Source organism: Pleurodeles waltl, chromosome 9 (genome assembly GCF_031143425.1).
Source record: "Pleurodeles waltl isolate 20211129_DDA chromosome 9, aPleWal1.hap1.20221129, whole genome shotgun sequence".
NCBI lineage: Eukaryota > Metazoa > Chordata > Amphibia > Caudata > Salamandridae > Pleurodeles > Pleurodeles waltl.
In genome coordinates this window covers 866,081,096-866,100,790 of record NC_090448.1, presented here as the reverse complement: position 1 = coordinate 866,100,790, position 19,695 = coordinate 866,081,096, and the positions used below count along the sequence as shown (strand labels likewise).

Sequence of the window (19,695 nt, the reverse complement as noted above, 5' to 3'; positions counted from 1 at the left end):
CCACATACTGCATAATAACCTGAGAAAGGCTAGATGCTAAATGTTTAATTAGGGCATGGGGAATTGAATCTGCCTATTTTGGACTTTTTAACACAAAATAACCATGCTTTTCCTCTGCATATTAGTAACTGGATTGCAACTAGCCTACATGCTCTGAACTTGACCTGTTTGTTACCCCTGATTAATATTTTCCACTGTTATCCCATTCTTCAACAGCATCACCTTCCTTTCTTAAACACTCAGAAGCAGCTGCTAGCAGCATGTGGTGCCTGACAAGTCACCAAAAGTAAATCAATAAATAAATTGCCTAGTACAGTGGTTCCCAACCTGTGGTCCGGGGACCCCTGGGGGTCCGCGAAGCCTCCTCAGGGGGTCCGCCAGTGTTTAAAAATTTAAATAATAGTAATAGATTAGGTCTCGATCTTTCAGTGATGGCTTAATGGGGGGGTCCCCGAATTCCAAAAATGGTCCAGTGGGGGTCCCCGGGTCCCAGTATTGATAAAGTGGGGTCCACAGAAGTCAAAAGGTTGGGAACCACTGGCCTAGTACGTACACTTTCATCAAGAGTTCATGACTAACACAATTCCTAAAATCTAAAATAATCAGTAATCTCTAACATTTACAGTCAATCGTATATTTAGCAGTATACAGTCATGAAAGGTTTATTGTGTATATGCAAAATTCCTGTGCTCTAGCTGGGACATACCTTACATCTTTCCTCATCTCTTTCCCTTGCACATAATCCTGTCAACTGCTTGTGCCTGAGCTTTTTTAGGCATCTCCCTTTTCCCAAACAATGGTTGTGGTGTAAGTCACAGCACTCCAAATCATTTTGCAACACAGGTGCTCAACTCCCTGTGTTAACTGTTCCAAATAAAAACGAAGAATCGAAAAAAACATCCACAAGATGTGGGAGAAGCACTCAGCAAATATTATCACAACAACCAAGTTTGTTCTGAACAGGATCAAGGTTTCATAGAAAAAATCTCAAATGAGCAGGTAAGCTATATCCTCTCTGAGTCATCCTGTTAATAGTCAGATCAAGATTATGTTTTCAAAATCATATGTTCCTAGAATGGTATTTGATATGTTTTCTGCACAGTAATGTAATGTATGTATTTTTAGCATTTGCTTATTTTTGTGTATGTGTCTCTCATCCGCCATAAAGAAGTCCCATAATCCTGGGGATGAAACACAGCTGTGCTTTGCATCTGTATTTCAAGATGGGAACAAAGAATACACCTTTGACTACATAAGTGAATCTGCTCATTTTTGACTTTTTCTATGAGATACTTGATCCTACTCAGAACAAACGGGTTATGTGATAATATTTACTGAGTATTTCTCCCAAATCTTTTGAATCTCCATTTTCTCCATGTTCACCTACAGTCTTACTTCTGAGATCACTAAAGATTATCCACTGGGACTAAACATAAAAGGAGACATGAGAAGCATGAGATCCAGAGTTCTGGTAAAAAAGGATGGAATTAAGTAAACTGGAATGGATTGCAGCGCTGGTATGTAAGTCCACTGAAGAGGCAGAAGTAAAAAGGCACAGCTCCAGAGCAAACGCCTGGACATTGACAGATGTTCTCAAATCAAAGAGAAATATCATCCCCATATGTGAATGCAAGCTTTTCAGAAAATAAATTATGGCACTAAACAGTCATCCAAACAGGGTCAAAAGTGAACTCCCTCATGGGCATGTTCATTCATTGGTCATACAAACCCATGTAATAACATCTACTCATACTAAAAGTAATAGGCTAATTTACTGATGGACTAGTAGGAAGTAGAGAGTGGCATTTACCAGGAAAAACAAGATAAAATATTTCAAAATAAACGTTTACATACAAGAGCAAATTAGAGACCTGGAATCCACTGCCACTTGTCACAACACAAATAACTTAACAGTTACTTTAAAAATGCATCTTAAGATATCAGATACAATTATACTGACTGCAAAAGCCCACCTTGTACAATACTGTCAAGGCAAGCAGACAGAGAAGACCAGATTTATTATTCTAACTCCACATCTACTCACCTTGACCTTATTGTGCAAGGTAAGATCTAGCAGTCAATTTTGTTGTGGGTCGGTATTTAGACGTCAATATTCTGGTACCAAGTGCTCTAAAACAAATGTAAGTGTGTAGCTCCTCCTGAGAGAAGGATTTGAAACAAAGCTGGATGCACTTAAAGTGGGGAACAAGCAAGTACTATACTTTAGAAACGTGGTTCATTATAGAAGCCATCTTATGAATGATTTCATAAAAGATTCTACAGCCCAACCAGACATCAAACAAAGGGACATTCCAGAACGCTTATTGTTAATCATCGTTGATGATGGAAGACTGGGTAAGAATGATACACTTTTTCTTTACAATGGATGGCCTCGTAAAGGAACATGGAATAACAGTGAATTGGCATTAATAGGCACAATTGTGAGATTTTGATTCCTTGCAAAATCTAAGGAGCTGGAATCATGCAAACTAATGTGTGATAGAAAGGTAAAGCTGAGACAGGATATTTAGTGCAGATATTGGGGTTAAGCAGTCAGGTGCCGTACACATGCAAAGAGATTTTAATGAGAATAAACACAATTGTTCTCTGCTAGATCATCTAATCTTTCAAACTCTATGGGCTGAGTGAGCCATGGGGCCTACAGTGGACCTGGAGAAGGTGTCAATTACAGTAATAATTAAAATGTTGCAATTCTGAAAGAGAGAAACAATTTTAAAAGTTAACAACATCTTACATCTAGATTTTGAATTGCGCACAGAAACAATGCAGCAGGAATCAAGTACATTAATGTTACCAAATATGAGTTGCATTTTGAAGAACTACAAGCAAATCAACATTGCTGTTGTCCCCTACTATTCCAATGTTATGACTCTTGCTCTGATGACCCATTCTGGTACTATCATTCTTTTTCAACAAACTACATTATCTTGTATAGTTTTCCTTTAGTGCTTCCAGCAAAACTGGTTATCAACGTGCTGTATGATAATATTTGTTACATTTTCCCATATCCGTGATGGTCAACTCACCAACCTCAGGATGACAACAAGCTGAGCCAGCCTCAACTGGTTTCAAATTGCACCACCCTAATGAGTTATCTTACCTGTTTATTGATAATTTGAACAGGCCTAGAAATAAGCAGTTAGGTTATCCATGCTACTACATAAAAGTAACAAAATGGTTTAAACAAAATCAAACAAGTAAAAATAATTACCTTCTTAGGCACAGCAGAATTAGATCTTAAACTATCAGCAGAACAGGAGCGAGAAAGGTAGCCAAGTGATAGAAGCTTTTCAAATTGGTGTATGTCCTTCTTTAGTTTTTCCCTCCGCTGCTGGTCACTGTCTTGAAAACCCCAAAGGAAAATGTAGTATAATTATGCGGTAAAAACATTTCATAAAAAATATTCTTTTCACATTTAAAGTGGTGATGGCTTGAAAGTCGTAAACACACAAAATCAATTTTCAGTATGCTGAGTATACTACATTTATTTTTGCCTATGCAACCAGACCGGTTCTGTGGCCACCCAACAAATATAAATTACTGTAATATTCTGCTACGCAATGTGATTTTCGTGGATCCTTGCACTATCTGTTTTTAAAATAGGTTTCTGTATTTTTTAAGTTGCTTTCTTTTGCGTGCTTTCCTTGATGTCCTTTGTGTTGGTTCTGCTTCTCAATCTCAGGTTCTAATGCACAAAGTGACACTTTTTAATTTTTTTATACCTAACGTTTGGAACTACATGAATACCATGCAGCCCCAGAATTGAATGCTCTCACAAAATCAATTGCTTTTATCACAAGTTCACAGAACCACCTTCGAGAACATTTAAGTTGTTTCTTGCATAACTGAAAGCAAATTACATATTGATATGCGCAGATCAAGCACTAGTTCCAGTGGTACAATAGGCATTTTTACTTGCACAAGTCTATACAACTACACACCGACAAAGTACACAGTGTTTATGAGCCGACAAATTTGCTAAATAAAGGTCTTAACATCAGCTTTATTTGCCAAAAAAGTCTGATACTTTAAGCAGAATTTCAGGCAAAAGATTTGCAAATATACATAATTTGCACTTGCATTCCCAGGAATCTAATTTGTAGGGTGCAAAAAGTAAAATACACACTGGCAGCCGAAATGTACCTAAACCCCTGCAAGCAATACCACATCAACCATGCTCTGAAAGTGCCACGTTGTCCTTCAGTGGACACCAGGATTAAATTCAAGATCCTCTGTAGATTACATAAAGCTTACTGGGCAAGAGCCCAGAAACCCTACTGAAAATAACACCTCATTACACGCCAACTAGGATCCTCCAGTGAGCTCCCAGAAATCTGATCAACCAACCAGCCTTCAAGAATGTGAAACAGGGTGCAGATCCCTGGGAATTCAAAGTCCTAGACTATGAAACGCCCTCGGCTTTAATCTCAGATCTGAACCCAACCACAAAAGCAATTATTTTGCTTCTTTTATTTTTTAAACTTGCTTTTAACAGAACTCTGAACAGGTGTGGGGTCACGTCTGAAGAATACTGAACACAGCTACAAACCCACCTGATCCAGCTCTAGCTCCCCCCCATTCCTTTTTACTTGCTTCTTCTCAACCACCTATAGAACCCTGAGGTTATCTGATGGTGGCACCTTGCACTTTACAAAAATGTCTAAATTAATAAATATGCAAACAGATATTAGGGCACGGACTGATACTTTACTTTTTCCATTATTTGTGCATGAAACGAACTCAAAGCACATCAAAACAAGTACATTTCAAATTGTGCTACTCCCCATAAAAAAGTAAAAGACGATACTTAGATTACATTTACATACATTAAACAGAGTCTCTCTCCCTTGAATAAAAAAGGCCAGGTGATTTCTTTGGAAGAGACTGCAATGCAAGAAAAAAGGTACTTTTACATGTACTTTTTACACTAAAAAAATCCAATAACCTCGTCAAATCTAACTTAACTTTTGCATTTGGCTTTTCCACTTTTTATAGAGTACAGCAATAGTTTCAGTACCAGACAGCATGACTGGATCTTGCTGGAAGGCAAGGAGGGCTTTGAGTTTGATGACGGGTGGTATTGGGGGCAGTCCAGCTAAAAGAGGGAGACAGGACTTGAACTGCTGTTCAAAGGTGACAGGATGAAAATGCTGAACTGATATTGTAGCTTCTTAGAACTAGTTCCACAATCCAGGCACCTGGACAGCAATCACATTCATTACTTGTTGTAACTTGCAGCAAGTGGAGGGACCCTTTATGATAATGTGGATAATGGAACTCTCCCTTGGCTTTCTTTCTGAAGTTTGTTTCAATGAACACTGCTGGCATGACAGAAAACAGTTTCTCCTCTAATCTTTTGTATGGGAGCAGTCTACCAGCTTTATGGAGCAATGAATCCTCACACCAAGTAGAAGGGCATGCAGCCCCACTCCTCTGAGACACTAGTGCAGTTCCTTGCTTCTCCCCCACCGGTTCACACCAATTTCTTCACAAGCTAGGGTAGGATAATTCATGAAGGTTTTGAAGTATATTCTAGCCTTTTCTACTGGTCACCCCTGCAGTCAACAAGTCATGGCTTATCATAAAAATGCTGACTTTGTTCAGAAACACCAGTTACAAAAGCTATAATTGACACCTTTTTCGTGTATAGAACATTTATGAAACACTATACATTAACAGATCTCTATATGCTGTACAGTTCAGAGCTGAGGTAGGATGATAGAGTGAAGGCAGCATTTAAGTGCACAATACATATTTGGGGCACTTTGCATTTCTGGAAACAAGGTGCCACCTACATAGAAAGGATTCCAGAGCATTGTTTCACCACTGGACAATAGCTAGTTGCCCACAGGACAAGATGAAGGTCCACAGGAAGGAACTATTGGTGAATATCAACACTCAGTTGTAGTAGGGCAGCACTTTTTGTTCCCATGATACCAGGTATAGTGGTAGGAAGGCAATGATATAAGATATGCCAGCTTTTTATAGTAAACACGGCTATTTATGGTGTTTGTTTCCAGCCTTATAGACCTGGTTGAACCTTCCTAAGCAGGTTGTCAGCCAGACTTCACATTTTCATTCAACCTGTGGTTCCTAAACTAGTTGTTTTGGGATCTCCATATTCAGAATTGGCATATTCTAGCCTGGACTCACTATGAATCCAATGACCGAGCCCCAATAAGAGCCCAGAAACCATTTTAGCAAGGTAAGCATCAATTTACTTAAAAAATTACTTTAAAACTTAGTGGACATTTGTAACAGGTACATCACACATGAAATGAGGTGACAGCAAACATTACTATCAAACCAACCAACGAGATTCATTCTGAACATTTTTCGATAAAATCATACAAAAACACATAAACAAACAAATTCTATTAGCATAAAGTATTTGATAAAAAGTCATAGTGCATTAAAGGGTGAAATCAATTAAAAAAACTTAATATTCAGCATTTAGCCAATCACAGTTTGGATCCAGCATATATCCATTAGGTTCTTCCACCCATAGAGCATCAAAAAGTTATTAAAATATTGTAAGTTTAAAAAACTTCAACTCAGTACACTAAAAATGAAGGTAATATAGTTCTATGGTTACCCTCCAATGTCTTCCAATCTATGAAGACTTTGGGCAATCTGTACGACTCTTTCAGGGCCCCAACTGCTCACTCCTCAGCTATCCTGAGAGTAGTCAGGGGCAAACGTTGCTCTAGGCACCAGGCACAAAAGTGGGATCCCTAGGGACAGCTGGCCTACCTATAAAAATACTTCACCAATTGCCCAGGAATTTTGATTTTTTTGGACTCAAATTCGGAAGACAATTGTGGTCAGAAGTGATATGCAGCAACTGTTCTAATAAGGATGTTAACCATCCTCCAACTGGGGATGCATGCTTCAAGTTGACAATCAGAGTCTCGTGCACCCACAAAGGGTATTCATCCCAAATAGAATCTGTGGTTGCAACAAGTGAAGAAATGTTTGATAAGGGCTAAGAACAAAACATATACTTCTTTGCTGGATGCTTTACGGTTGACTTTTCTTCATCTTTTGTTTTGTCTACGAAAGAATACAGAAAGGAAGCAAGTTCCTTTTTTGCAAAAGCAGCAATAATTAATGCGGACAGCAATGGTAGGTTTCCCACTGCAACATTGGGCTTTCCCTCCAACAGATACTTGCAAATGTGCATGTTCTGGTTTGCCACTCCGGACTGATGGTGGAAGGCCCTGAAACTTGGGAGATTTGAATACTGTTAGAAATGGAGTTTCTGGTTGGCTATGGTATGCACCACAGCCAGGCAGAACCCACCCACTCTAGTCAGGGCAAGGCAGTTACACGTCCAAGATACCCCCTGCTAACCCCCTTGGTAGCTTGGCACGAGCAGTCAGGCCTATCCCAGAGGCAAGGTGTACTGCGTTTGCACAACACACACAACACATGTGATGCACTATCCTCACCACAAAGGAAACACAACACCAAGTTATATGAAAATATACTATATTGTACACAATGCAATTATTAGACCAGACATCACATATCAGTAGTAACCTGCTACCTTAGCAGTTGTTAGAACACTACACATTAGTTACTCTGCAGGCTAGCAGTAGTCACATATAACACACAGGATACTCAGTATTCTGCAACATAAGCAGTAGTCAGGAAACACGTTATTATACCAAAGCACTTGTCATAAGAATATCATAAACGCCCATAGTAGGAACATTATAAACCATATGGCAAGTCATAAAAACATATTAGCATGGCATGCCCATAATAGGAACATTTGCATACATATATAAAACATCATAAACCTAGGTAGGCAACATATACATCAACAAAGTCTCTAAAAATAACCTATGCTATATATTGTCCATTTCAAAGTACCTGGTCTGATGATAAAGGCACCTCCAGTGCCTGGAAAACAAAATAAGGCCCCCCGACGCTCCTCTGCGCTAAACAGGGGCCTCTGATATCCTCTGAGGCAGAGGGGGGGTGGCACAAGCCTCTTCTGTGTTATTGATGGGCCTCTCCAGGGGCCCATGATCACTGCGGGCCCAAGGCCTCAACCGGCCCTCATGAGGGGGGCAAAGTCCTCAAAGCGGCGTAGGAGGACACCACGCACCCCCTCCGATTGGTGACAGGCCCCTCCTGGTGCCAACGATCTCTAGGGATCACCACCCCCAACCCCCCCCCCCCGGGCCTGTACTGGCTTTCCAAGGCGGGGGGAACCACAGCTCTGTCAGGGGTCCACAAGGGACCTGTGGCACGGGCGAGCCTCTGGCGAGGCTGCCACTCTGCCCATGATCCCACAAAGAGCCCTCCTGGGCTCGGCAAGCCAAGGAGAGGCGTCCTCCTCTCCTACCTGCCTTCGGTGAAGTTATGGCCCGAACCAGGGCCTTCTGATGCCCCGGGGGCGCTATACGGAGTGGACCTTGCCCTGGGGGCACTGTGAAGCACGCGTCCCTGGGCTACGGCGGTGATTCCAGGCACCACGACGCGCTTTTCAAAGTGCTTGGGCATTAAATTAACCCCGGGTCGCAGCTGTGAATTTCGGGCCACAATTTGGAAGAGCGCTTTTCAAGCGCTAGCAACATCACAGCAGCAGTGCTTTCCAGAGCGCTAATCACAGCTATATGTTGAAGCACTCCTCGTGTCGGAAAATCATTGCAGGGGTCAGGGGCCACAGCACCCTGCCCCTCGGGGACAAGAGTCCTAGAAAAAGGCCCACAAGGGGAGGGGCCCAGCAACAGGCCAGCACAGAGGATGTAAGCAGGTGGCAAGTCCTTTACCATGACCAAGCAGGTCACAGGTCAGCACAACAGCAGCAGTCCTTGGCGGTTCCTGGTGAGTCCTTCCAGTCCTTTGTGTTCAGCTCCCAGATGATTTTAAGAGCCTCCAAATTGTGGAGAAAATTCCCCTGTACTTATACTCAATCCTTACAGTCTTTTACAATGGTAGGGAGAGGAGGTTCCAACCAGTTAAAACTGGTTTGGGGAGTGCCCCATCTCTCCTCCAGCACAGGCTCCAAACATCAGTGGGGGGGTAAACAATCCTATTGTGTGAGGCCAGGGCACAGCCTTTACAAATGTAGGTGTGCCCCACCTCTCCCTTCTGGTAGCCCAGGCAGACTATTCAGTATGAAGATGCACCTCTGACACCTCCACCCTCCCTGTGTACATGCTGTCTGAAAAGTATGCACAAAGCCCCAACTGTCACTCTGCCCAGACGTGGATTGGAGTCAAGTTGCAAAACACCAGTCATAAGCACAGAGAAATGCACACTTTTTAGAAGTGGCATTTCTGCAATAGTAATATAAAATACACCTACACCAGTACGCAGCATTTTTTATCACCATCACAATCATACCAAACATGCCTAGGCTATCCCTCATAAATCAGACAATACCCCTCACACATAAGTCAGGGCATTTCTAATGCAATCCTATGAGAAGGTAGCACTCAAAGCAGTGAGACACCAAGTTAAGCTGTTTGTCACTACCAGGACAGGCCACACAACCTGGCACATGCCCTGCCTTCTACATACATGGCACCCTGCCCATAGGGCTAGCTAGGGCATACCTTAGGGGTGGCTTACATGTATTAAAAGGTGAGTTCTGGGCCTGGCAAGTAAATTTAGATGCCAGGTCCCTGTGGCAGAAACTGCTCACACAGGCCCTGCGCTAGTAGGCCTGAGACAGGTTTGAAAGTCTACTTCAGTGGGCGGCGCAAGCAGCGCTGCAGGCCCACTAGTAGTATTTAATTTACAGGCCCTGGGTATAGAGATACCACTGTACAAGGGACTTACAGGTAAATTAAATATGCCAATTATGTATAAGCCAATCATACCAACTTTAGATGGGAGAGCCCCTGCACTTTAGCACTGGTCAGCAGTGATAAAATGCTCAGAGTCCTAGAGCCAACAGTGACAGGTCAGAAAAAAAAATAGGAGGAAGGAAGCAAAAAGACTGGAGATGACCCTGCATAAGGACAAAGTCCAACAAATACCATCTTATCAGTACCAACAGGCTTTGAACACTAGATGAGTGTGCAAAGAAACAAATGTGGCTTAACTTAATAGGACAGCTCCAGTCCAGCCAAGAGGTGCAGGACCTTTCAGTATCAATTCATTTTTGGGCATCAACAGAAGTTAGTTTCTTCGTGACTTAAGATGAGTTCCAACACAGAAAATGCAGATAACTAGGGGGTACAGATTGCCTCGACACAAGATGCAACTTCTGCGAAGGTCAGTCACTGAGAACGGTCTACCAGATGTAATGCACTAATTGAAGCCTGCATTAAACCACATGTGTGATTTAGAAAGGCATGTTTTAATTCAATCAGAATAAAAACACTGTTCAAAGCACACCCTCTCAGGAAGGGAAGAGGGCAACATGATAAAATGGTGCCACCAAAAACAAGGTGCGTATCAACAAAGCCAATCCACATGCCTTGCCTGCGAGGCAAGAAAATGGCTACTTGTTGTGGGGAGTTAGTGACATTAAGATGAAAAGGTGTAGTTACTGCTAGGATGGACACTCCCGCATAGCATACTCTAGATTATCTTGAATGGAAAGGTGCTCTTCTTAGAGAGTCTTATCTGTATCTGTCTCCCACAATTAGAAGGCGTGAGAGCAGGGCGGTCGAGTAACTGATCTTTTCCCTGCTCTGTCACCAGAGTCATTGGTCACCAGTTGATCAATCAGCCAGAGAGGCAGCTGTGGCAAGTCTTATGAGTTTCCCCGTCAACGAAGGCACTAGGAAGAGAGGAAGGCTGCTTACCTTGTCGCACATCTCTTTTCACACACACCAGTCAAAGAAGGTATGGCAACACTGACAAATGCCTCCTGTGTGTCTAGTGAGCCTGAGACACAAAGTTCCCATTAACTTTATTAATACTTCTTTTGCTAGAAAAAAAGGAAGTTCATTATTTTTCCTTTTTATTGAGCAATATGAAGCATATCTTTGTTACTTGAAGAATCCCGCTGTTTATAATAAAAATTTTGAGAAAATATGTAAAACCCCACAGCGTTTCCAATAACACTTGTGAGAAAAATCTAAAAAAATAGTAAAAGAAATTTAGAAACAGATTCTATGAACATTTTCCTCTTTCCTGCTTACTTACGCCAAAATATTTACGTACATAGTAAAAAAAAACGAAACTTGCCATAAATTGTCCACTAATTTGTCACTTTCTTGGGGCCAAATGAGAAGGATTGAAGGGAGGATTTAAGTTTGCAGAGAAGGTACAAAATCACTACTGCAGCAAAGTACCATGTCAACCAAACTCATGGTTCGCCGCCCGATTTAGAGGTGGGTGGACTGACGGTTGTTGACGACCAAGTGCCAACATGCTCCTTTGACAGCCTGAAGAAGTACAGACTGCCGGTGGTTACACATCCAACCATCCACCCAATTTAGAGTGGGTGGTCATATGACTTTTTCTGTTCCTCAACCACATCCAGCAATGGGTGTTTGTTTTTGAAAAAAGCAAAATTTCTAAAGGTTTGACAGAGCCATCCGTCAAACTTACAGCTTTGCAAGAACTGCCATGACAGTGGTTCCTGCCAATGCTAAGAGAGTTTTGCAGGCTGGTGGAATCTCTAAATTTGGGGACTGAGATGTCAGTCAGGGTGATGGAGTAATATCCTCCATACTCTAAATTAGGGACTCGTTGCCTAGGGTAAAACATTCTGGACTCAGTATTGCATTGCCCATATTGATCAAATTTTAAGGATATAATGAGGCTAATCTGGCAAATGTAACACTGCCACACTGCTACTGGTGGCTCATCTTGCTACGAAATGATCATTAATGTATTGCTGTTTTGGGATTTGTAGGTGCTGAGATATTTTTCCTTCAAGCTTGTATGTGTGGTTACTATCTAACTACACCGCCTGAATCCAATGCAATAATGTGGATAATGTGCAAATGATTTGAGTAAACATTAGGATATGAAGTCCTACTTGGTGGGGTAAGGTTTATAGAAAAAAGCTGGCATGGTTCTGAAGGTAATTTCCCAGGGCTGAAAAACTATGCCAGTTAATATAAACTGGCAATCCTTTGGGATTTTCCTGCTGGTTTTATTATCCTGAACTACAGCCCAGATCGACTTTATCAGGAAACTTGTTTTTGCACCTCTTGCCAGAAACATAGCACATTAGATTGTCACACTAATAATAAGACTTTGTTACTGATTACAAAGGATAGTAATGTTTACCGTCTAATAGCTGGCCAGGCAGCAGCTTTTCCGAACTACATAATATTTCCTCATTTTCATAAAAGGCAGCCATATTGGGAGTGGATGCTTCTTTGACTTGCCAAGTCACTGGTAACTAATTAGTGCTAAGCGTGGCAAGAATGTATAAGGGACCCGCGTTACGGTCCAATTTCTTCTAGAACTCACCAAATTTAAGCGGCTAAAATGTAAGAAGAATAACTGCCATTCTTATTGCATAAAATAACCATATTCTCTCCTTTCCATGCAAAGCCACGAAGACCTAATGAAAAGTCAGGAAATTTATATTATACTGTTACCTTATCAAAAGCTACACCTAATTGGACTCAAAATCACTCTCCTCTACCCTCAAGAAATCATCCGATAGCCCTTTTGTGAAATATCAGATCAGCAATTAAACACTGTTTCCAGATGTCTCAATTGTGTGAATCATTTGACCTTGAATTTTGTTGTGGAACAGAAATATGATTACTGGAATACTCAAACTTCATGCTTGATCAACTTTTATCACCCAACTATCTCATCTTGAGATCTGATTCACCTGGAAATCCAGGAGGAAGCATGCTATTATTCAATTATTCTTGTGCCTGCCCCAAGCAGGGGACCATCAACTCCACTAACCTGTAAGGTCCTCTTGTCTGCAACCCAAGGAGACCCTCTATCCAGCACTAAGGAGCGCTCCTATCCCCACCAAATGCTTTTCTCCCTCCGCCTGCCCTTAGGTCTGTTGTCCCTTCCCAGGCACCCCATGCTGGGGACCTTGCAGCCACTGGCAGCACAGCAGCACAACAACCAACTGTTAAGGATAAATTAGCTATAGTGCTGGCGGCATCTGAGAGGTTGTGAATCTCCATGGAAAAAGAGATTACTTCTTTGGCAGTAGACTTTAATATCCTCAGCGACGACCACAGGAAGCTGGCGGACAGAGTAACTGGTATTGAACCCGTGTTGGCTGATCGCCAACCAGTGTCCACGGACACTCAGAAGAATCTGCAATTGCTACAGGATTGTGTTAGAACTGCAGGAGGTTTGAGCAGATGATGTGGAGGAACACTTGTGCAGGAGAAACTCTCATGTTATTGGCCTTGCTGAAAATGTGGAGGGAAAGTATGCTGTTACCTACATGGAAACCTGGACCAGGCCCTTCACAGCTTCTGACGCCTTGCTGATCTTTTTTCCCTATAGAGAGGGTGCACGAGGTGCCGGCTCACAGACCTCTGCAGGAGTCGCCCCAGCATCCTGTGGTTCTGAACCTCTTGCACTTCAAAGACAGACGCCATAGTCTGCACGGCTTGCGCTGCAGGCTCCCTGATGGTAGACAACTAGTGATGGTGCTCCCAAAGTATATGGTGGCAGTACAGAGCCAAAGTGCTACCTTTCAACATATCAAGGGCAAACTGCAACCATTTCATCAACAATTATCTCTTCTCTCCCCTGCATGACTGCAAGTGATCCTCAATAGAAAATCCTACTTCTTCACAGAGCTGACAGAGGCCTGGGACAGGATGGAGAGACATGACAGTGGTGGCACACCTTCCTCGCCATCTGACCCTGGCTGGGGTATGATATACTGCATACACTGACAAGTGCACAAACAGCAAGAAGCCTCTCCAAAGCAGCATTCGGCGTGCCCTCGGACTTGCACCAGTGATCCGTGAGAGGAAGCAGACCCTGGAGGCCAAGTAGTCCTTCTGTGCCGCTGATCTGTTGCTGGCATACCTCCAAAGGAGACAGCAGATTTTCATGGTCGTGCTCTCATCAGAAGGGCTCGATCACACAACTGGCGGGTACACCATAGCCAGCAGACAATATCCTTTGACTGTAGTGCACCTTTTTCCTCCTTTGTCTCAATGTTGCTGTGCTGGTACTTGCAAAGCACCCGCCGGTTTGCTGCACAAACTAGTATATGGGCTAGTGCTCCTTGCAATACGTGGCTCCAGATAGACAGTCCCTTTGTGGTATGCACACCATTTATGTGTTACTGATTTATTTTCTTTTACTGTGCGCTCATTGATGCAATGTGAGTTGTACATATTGATCTACAGGTGAGAGTTCTCTACATTGTGTGGTTCCTGTTAACTTGCTCTTCTAATGTTTTTTTTACATTTACTGTCTTAACATGCGGTCCCACCCTGTAGCGCCCCTTACTTCACTCACCAGGTCTCCCTCACTGCACTGGAAATATGGTGTTTGGTTTCATTCAGTTTGAATGGGGCGCCGTTTGAGCCCTGCCATTGGTATTTGCAACCAAGTTCTACTGTTTTAGGATGTACATTGCTAACACACAGATTCTTCTGTACTATTTGCCTGACCTCTGTTGTCTTCAGGACAACAGCACTGACCTGAAGTCCCAACCTTACATCTACAACGCAATACATTAATGTAATCACATGGAACATTAGGGGATGCACCTGCTCCTCTCAGGCTATACCCGATATACTCTTACCTGGGCCTCTGCAGTGCACACATAGCATTCTTACAAGAGACGCATATCACTCAGGTCCCTGCAGAGGAAAGATATTCACAACCAACTATTAATTTTATGCCAGAGGAAAAAGAGAGGGTATTCCTTTTGTGATTACAGAGTCAGCTGCTGAACCGCAGGATTGTTATCTCTTTGTGGCAGGCACACTAGAGGGCCACTGTTTACTGCTCGGAACGATTTATGCTCCAAACTCAGAGCAACCCACCTTCTTCAACAGTCTCTCATGGGTGCTGGTGCGATAGGGAGGGAGTCTGTGGCTGTTAGGCAGAGATTTCAAAAGCGTCTTGGACATGCTGTTGGACAGATCCTACCATCCGCTCCCTCAGACTCCAACACACTCCAATGGAAAACACCTGAGTAACTGGCTCCACCATTAGTAGACATGGTGTCGGCATTACGAGTGAGAGAGGGTTTGCTCCATTCATTGTCATCCACACAATTTACCTGTGCGTCTTGACAGCATTGTCTGTTCAGCCAACCTGGTCACATTTTTGACACACACTGACTCCTTAGGGAGAACACACTGGGCTCACAACCCCCAAAGCGTCAGGATCTGCTGGGACAATGACACACCCCCCTTCACCCATACTGAAGTAGCACTTCTGCCTGTAGCTCTGACGATGCATCGCTTCATGCGACCTTGGATATGTCTTGCCTAGAATTCTTCAACATAAATACTGGCACAGCGTTGTCCTGTCTTGTGGAATAGGACACATTTAAAGTTACTATAAGGGGCCAATGTATGAATACAGTGACGGGCATGAGGATGCAGCTGGACTGGGACATTATGAGGGCAAAACAGGATCTCCTATATCTCTAGAAGCAGGCTATCTCCTCGTCAGAAGGTATACGCTGGCTCACTTGTGAGCAATGGGAAAACACAGCCCTACTGGAACACTTACGCTGTCTCAACTATGATGCGCACTCTGCCCAGACTCACCCAGGGGCAGATAAAGCCAGGGCTCTGTTGACCTGGTTAATTAAACAGGGCCCTATTAGGTCCATAGCTGTATCTCCGGCTGCAGAGCTGCATTCTCAGTGTGAGACCCATGCAGCTTTCACACATTATGCACAGCTCTACGAGTTGGAGGGGGAAGGTCGCCGACTCAGTTATAAAAGTTTTCTTGACGGATGCATAACTCTCCCAGGTCCCATCTGATTTAGTGCTGGAACTTAATGAAGCAGCCCCTTTTCGTTCAAAATCCATGAAGTCATCCAATCGCTATTGTAGGGGAAAACTCTGGGCCTGGACGGGATCCCTTAGGAGTTTTACAAAACATATGCTATGCTACTTGTACCCCAACATCGTAACTTTGTATGATGAGGCATTTCAGGAAGCCTTGATTGTTTCATTCCCCAAACCAGGATGCGACCTGTCCACCCTCTGCTTATACCGACCTTTAACACTGCTCAACACTGAAAACAAAATACTCTGTCAAATTCTAGTGGACAGGCTGGTGCCAGTGATTCTGCAAATAGTAAATAAGAACCAGAATGGTTTTGTACCAGGTCAGGGTACCTCCTTGAATATTCATTGCCTCTTCCAGGTTCTATATCCGACGGCAGGCCGCAACCTGGCTCTTTGATACTGGACCAGGTGAAGGCCTTTGACTCGCTGGAGTAAGGCTACTTTTTCGCGGTGTAGACCAAATATGGTCTATGTCCCTGCATGCTTGGGCCCACCAAGCTCCTATACACAGAGCCACTAGCCTGAGTCAAGACTGATAAATACATCTCTGAACCCATACACATAAGCTGAGGCACTCACCAGGGCTGGTTCTCTTCCTTCTTCTCTTCTCCCTGGCCTTGGAGCACCCAGCACATAAACTGATGGAGCAGAGACTTTACTGGGGGATCCCTCTACGAGATGGAGTGCATGTTGTCTTGCTTTATGCCGATCACATGCTTCTCGAAGTGTGGGACATTGCCGAGCCTTTGCCAACAGTCGAAGGTCAGCTCACCTCCTTTGCCGATATCACGTGTCTGCCATTTTAACTGAGACGAGTCCTTTCTGTTCCCGCTAGCCACCGCAGTGGCAGATCCTGCCCTACAGTTGGGTGAGGATTTGGTACAATGGCAGCCCGACACGGTCCACTATCTGGGCATTCGGATTTACCATGATGCGGTGGCACTGGAGTACAGCATTATATGGAGGGTACTATCCTCCCTGCACAGGCTAGTAGCATTCTGGAAGACCCTGACACTATCAGTAGCAGGACACTTTGCTCTGTCCAAGATGGTGGTACTCTCACATAAACTAGATTACTTTACCAACATTCCAATATATCTACAGAAATCCTTCTTTGTCACACTTGAGCACATGCTTGATGACTTTATCTAGTATAAAGAAACAGTTGGTTCTGTTGGAGCAATAATCAATGTAATGTCTACAGTACTTTAGGGAGTGCACCATAAAGAAATCTATCTGAACTTCTTTTTCAAAGTATGGGTAACTTAACATAAAATAGAGTGTACAAATTAAATGGAAAAAAAACACACACACAGGTGTATAGCAACAATGTGCTATATTCAAAGTAATTTCTGTTTGTCCTACTATACATTAATATTTACTTTCAATTGACGAAAGTTGCTTCATAAGTGCAAGGTGAAAAGTGCTTGTGCAGCGCATACAGCAAACGCAATGTGACTAAATAAATAAAACAACAAATATAAATTGGAATTTGCTAGATATGGACAACAGAATATGAATGTCACTGTCATTGATTTGTCTGCAATAATGTAGATTGTGAGTCTCTTAAATAGGAAAAGGTGGAATTTTATTTTTTCTCTGCTGTCTCCAGGACTGTTTTGCAGTACAGGTACTTTCTTCTTGATCATCAGTATTTCAACCCTCTATTAATGCATTTGAAAGAAACATCAGAGCAGGTCTTTCTCAGGACTATGCAAGAAGCAACCTGTGTTGTTTAAAACAAATATTCAAACTGAGATCCCATGTGTGTGACTAAATGTATTGTGATAAGCGTGGTATAGCGAGACCTCGAACCACATTGTTATCAAATCACGCAGGGCACCCAGGAGACATTCTGACAAGGGTAGTAGTACAAAAGTTCACTGTCAATCCAAGAGGTGGGAACATGACCAATATACTCAATATGAGAGAACACAAATGGATACATTTACTGGACACAGTCTAGGGTCTAAATGTGTTTGAAGGGATTGCTCAACAAGTGGCCCATCTAAATACTGGTTGACTGACAAGTGTTACCTGGGCTCCAATATTAGCTCTTTTGACCATTATGTTATATACTAATGAAAAATTCCCGGTCTGCAATGTTTACAACAATTGTAATTGTATGAACTACACTAGACCTTGTTTTCCAACTACAGGATCTTGTGATTAATATCATGCTGGTTTTTGTGCGCTGGTACTCAAGAGGTTGTATGAATAGTGGGATGATGCACTATGTTACTCGTTTCTTTAAACACAATTATGATATGTGGTTCTTGTGCTAATTCGTGAACTCATCTCCATTTGACTTTCGCCATAATTTGTATTTGGTAAGGGATGTATTTACCCAGTTTGTACATCTGATATGTTCACCAGTCTGTGATACAATTGATATAGCGAAGGTGCATCAAAAAAGGTATTATGAGTCAACTGTGAATGTATGAGTACACCACCTCAAGATTGGGTGCATGTACAACACTAGTTTTAATGGCATGAATAGAAAGACTATTGAGGTACTTCACTGTAATACATAATATCCTTCCCTCTCTATAAGAGCCATGGGCATTAACCAGGAGGCATGGAACACCTCCCTGGGTTGGCCAGCTTGGGTGGTCTCCTTCATGGTGGAAGCATGCACACATGCGGCGTGCCGTTTCTCCTTTATCCAGAGGGACAATTGTGCTGCGCAAAGGGCTACCAGCAGACTCCGTAGCACTAATGCAGGGAGGTGAGAGATATTACCTTCTCCTTTTTATTTTATTTAGCGAAATTCTTGTTGCATATGTATGGAGAGTTACTCTCTCTTGATTATCTCATAGTAGTGAGAGAAGCTTTGGATCATTGTTTTTGCCACTTTGGTAGCTCAAGGCTAGTGTATCTACTGACAGTTATTTTTATAGCAGGTATTCGGGGACTATGTTACACTCTTGTCACTACATTCTTAAAACGTTTTTTTTTTTTTCTTTTTTTTTTTAGAACTCACAACCCCAAAGTATTGTCAGACATGGGCGGACAAACCTCGGATTGATGACAGTTGCAAGAAACTTCACTTGATTTGGTAACAATGTGGTTAGAGGCACTACATCATTCCAGGTGAGTTAGGTCTTGCTATACAATGCCTACCACAATACATTTAGTCACAGACATTAGTCCTCAGTTTGAATGCTTGTTTTCAACACACAGGTTGCTTCTAGCGTGGTCCTGAAGAAGACATGTGCTGATATTTCATTGCAAACACTTCGATAGATAGCCAAAACGTCAACGATCAAGTAGAAAGTACCTGTACAGTCCTGGAGACAGTAGAGAAGAGATAAAATTTCACATTTTCCTTAATAGGAGACTCACAATCTATATTATCGCAGACAGGCCAACAACAGTGACATTCACACTCTGTTGCACGTACCACATGAATTCTAATTTAGTTTGGTTGCTTTATTTAGTTAGTCATATTGTGCTCATTGTAGGCACTGCACAAGCATTTTTCACCTTCTACTCATAAAGCAACCTACGTCAACTTGAAAGTAAATATAAATGTATAGTTATGACCAACAGAAATTACTATGAATATAACAAAAACATTGTTGAAATACTCACATGTGTTTTTTCATTTATTGTGAACACACTTTATCTTAAGTTGCCCGTTCTTTGAAAAGAAAAATAGATTGACGTGTTTTTGAAGTAGTTACTAAAGAACTGTAGACACAACATTAATTTTTGCTCCTACAGAAGCAAGCGTTTCTTTATACAAATTAATACCCAGGTTCTGAGGAAT

At 42.4% G+C, this 19,695-nt stretch overlaps 1 protein-coding gene across 2 annotated transcripts in view; it reads right to left on the bottom strand.

Moving 5' to 3' along the window:
* The window catches only part of SPATA7 (spermatogenesis associated 7), a 408,620-nt gene that overhangs the window by 281,683 nt on the left and 107,242 nt on the right, over positions 1 to 19,695 (bottom strand). For both annotated transcript variants that reach the window (XM_069208136.1, XM_069208137.1), the window contains exon 6: positions 3,233 to 3,363. In XM_069208136.1, coding sequence (XP_069064237.1) covers positions 3,233 to 3,363 — 131 coding nt within the window. The remainder of the gene's footprint in view (positions 1 to 3,232; positions 3,364 to 19,695) is intronic.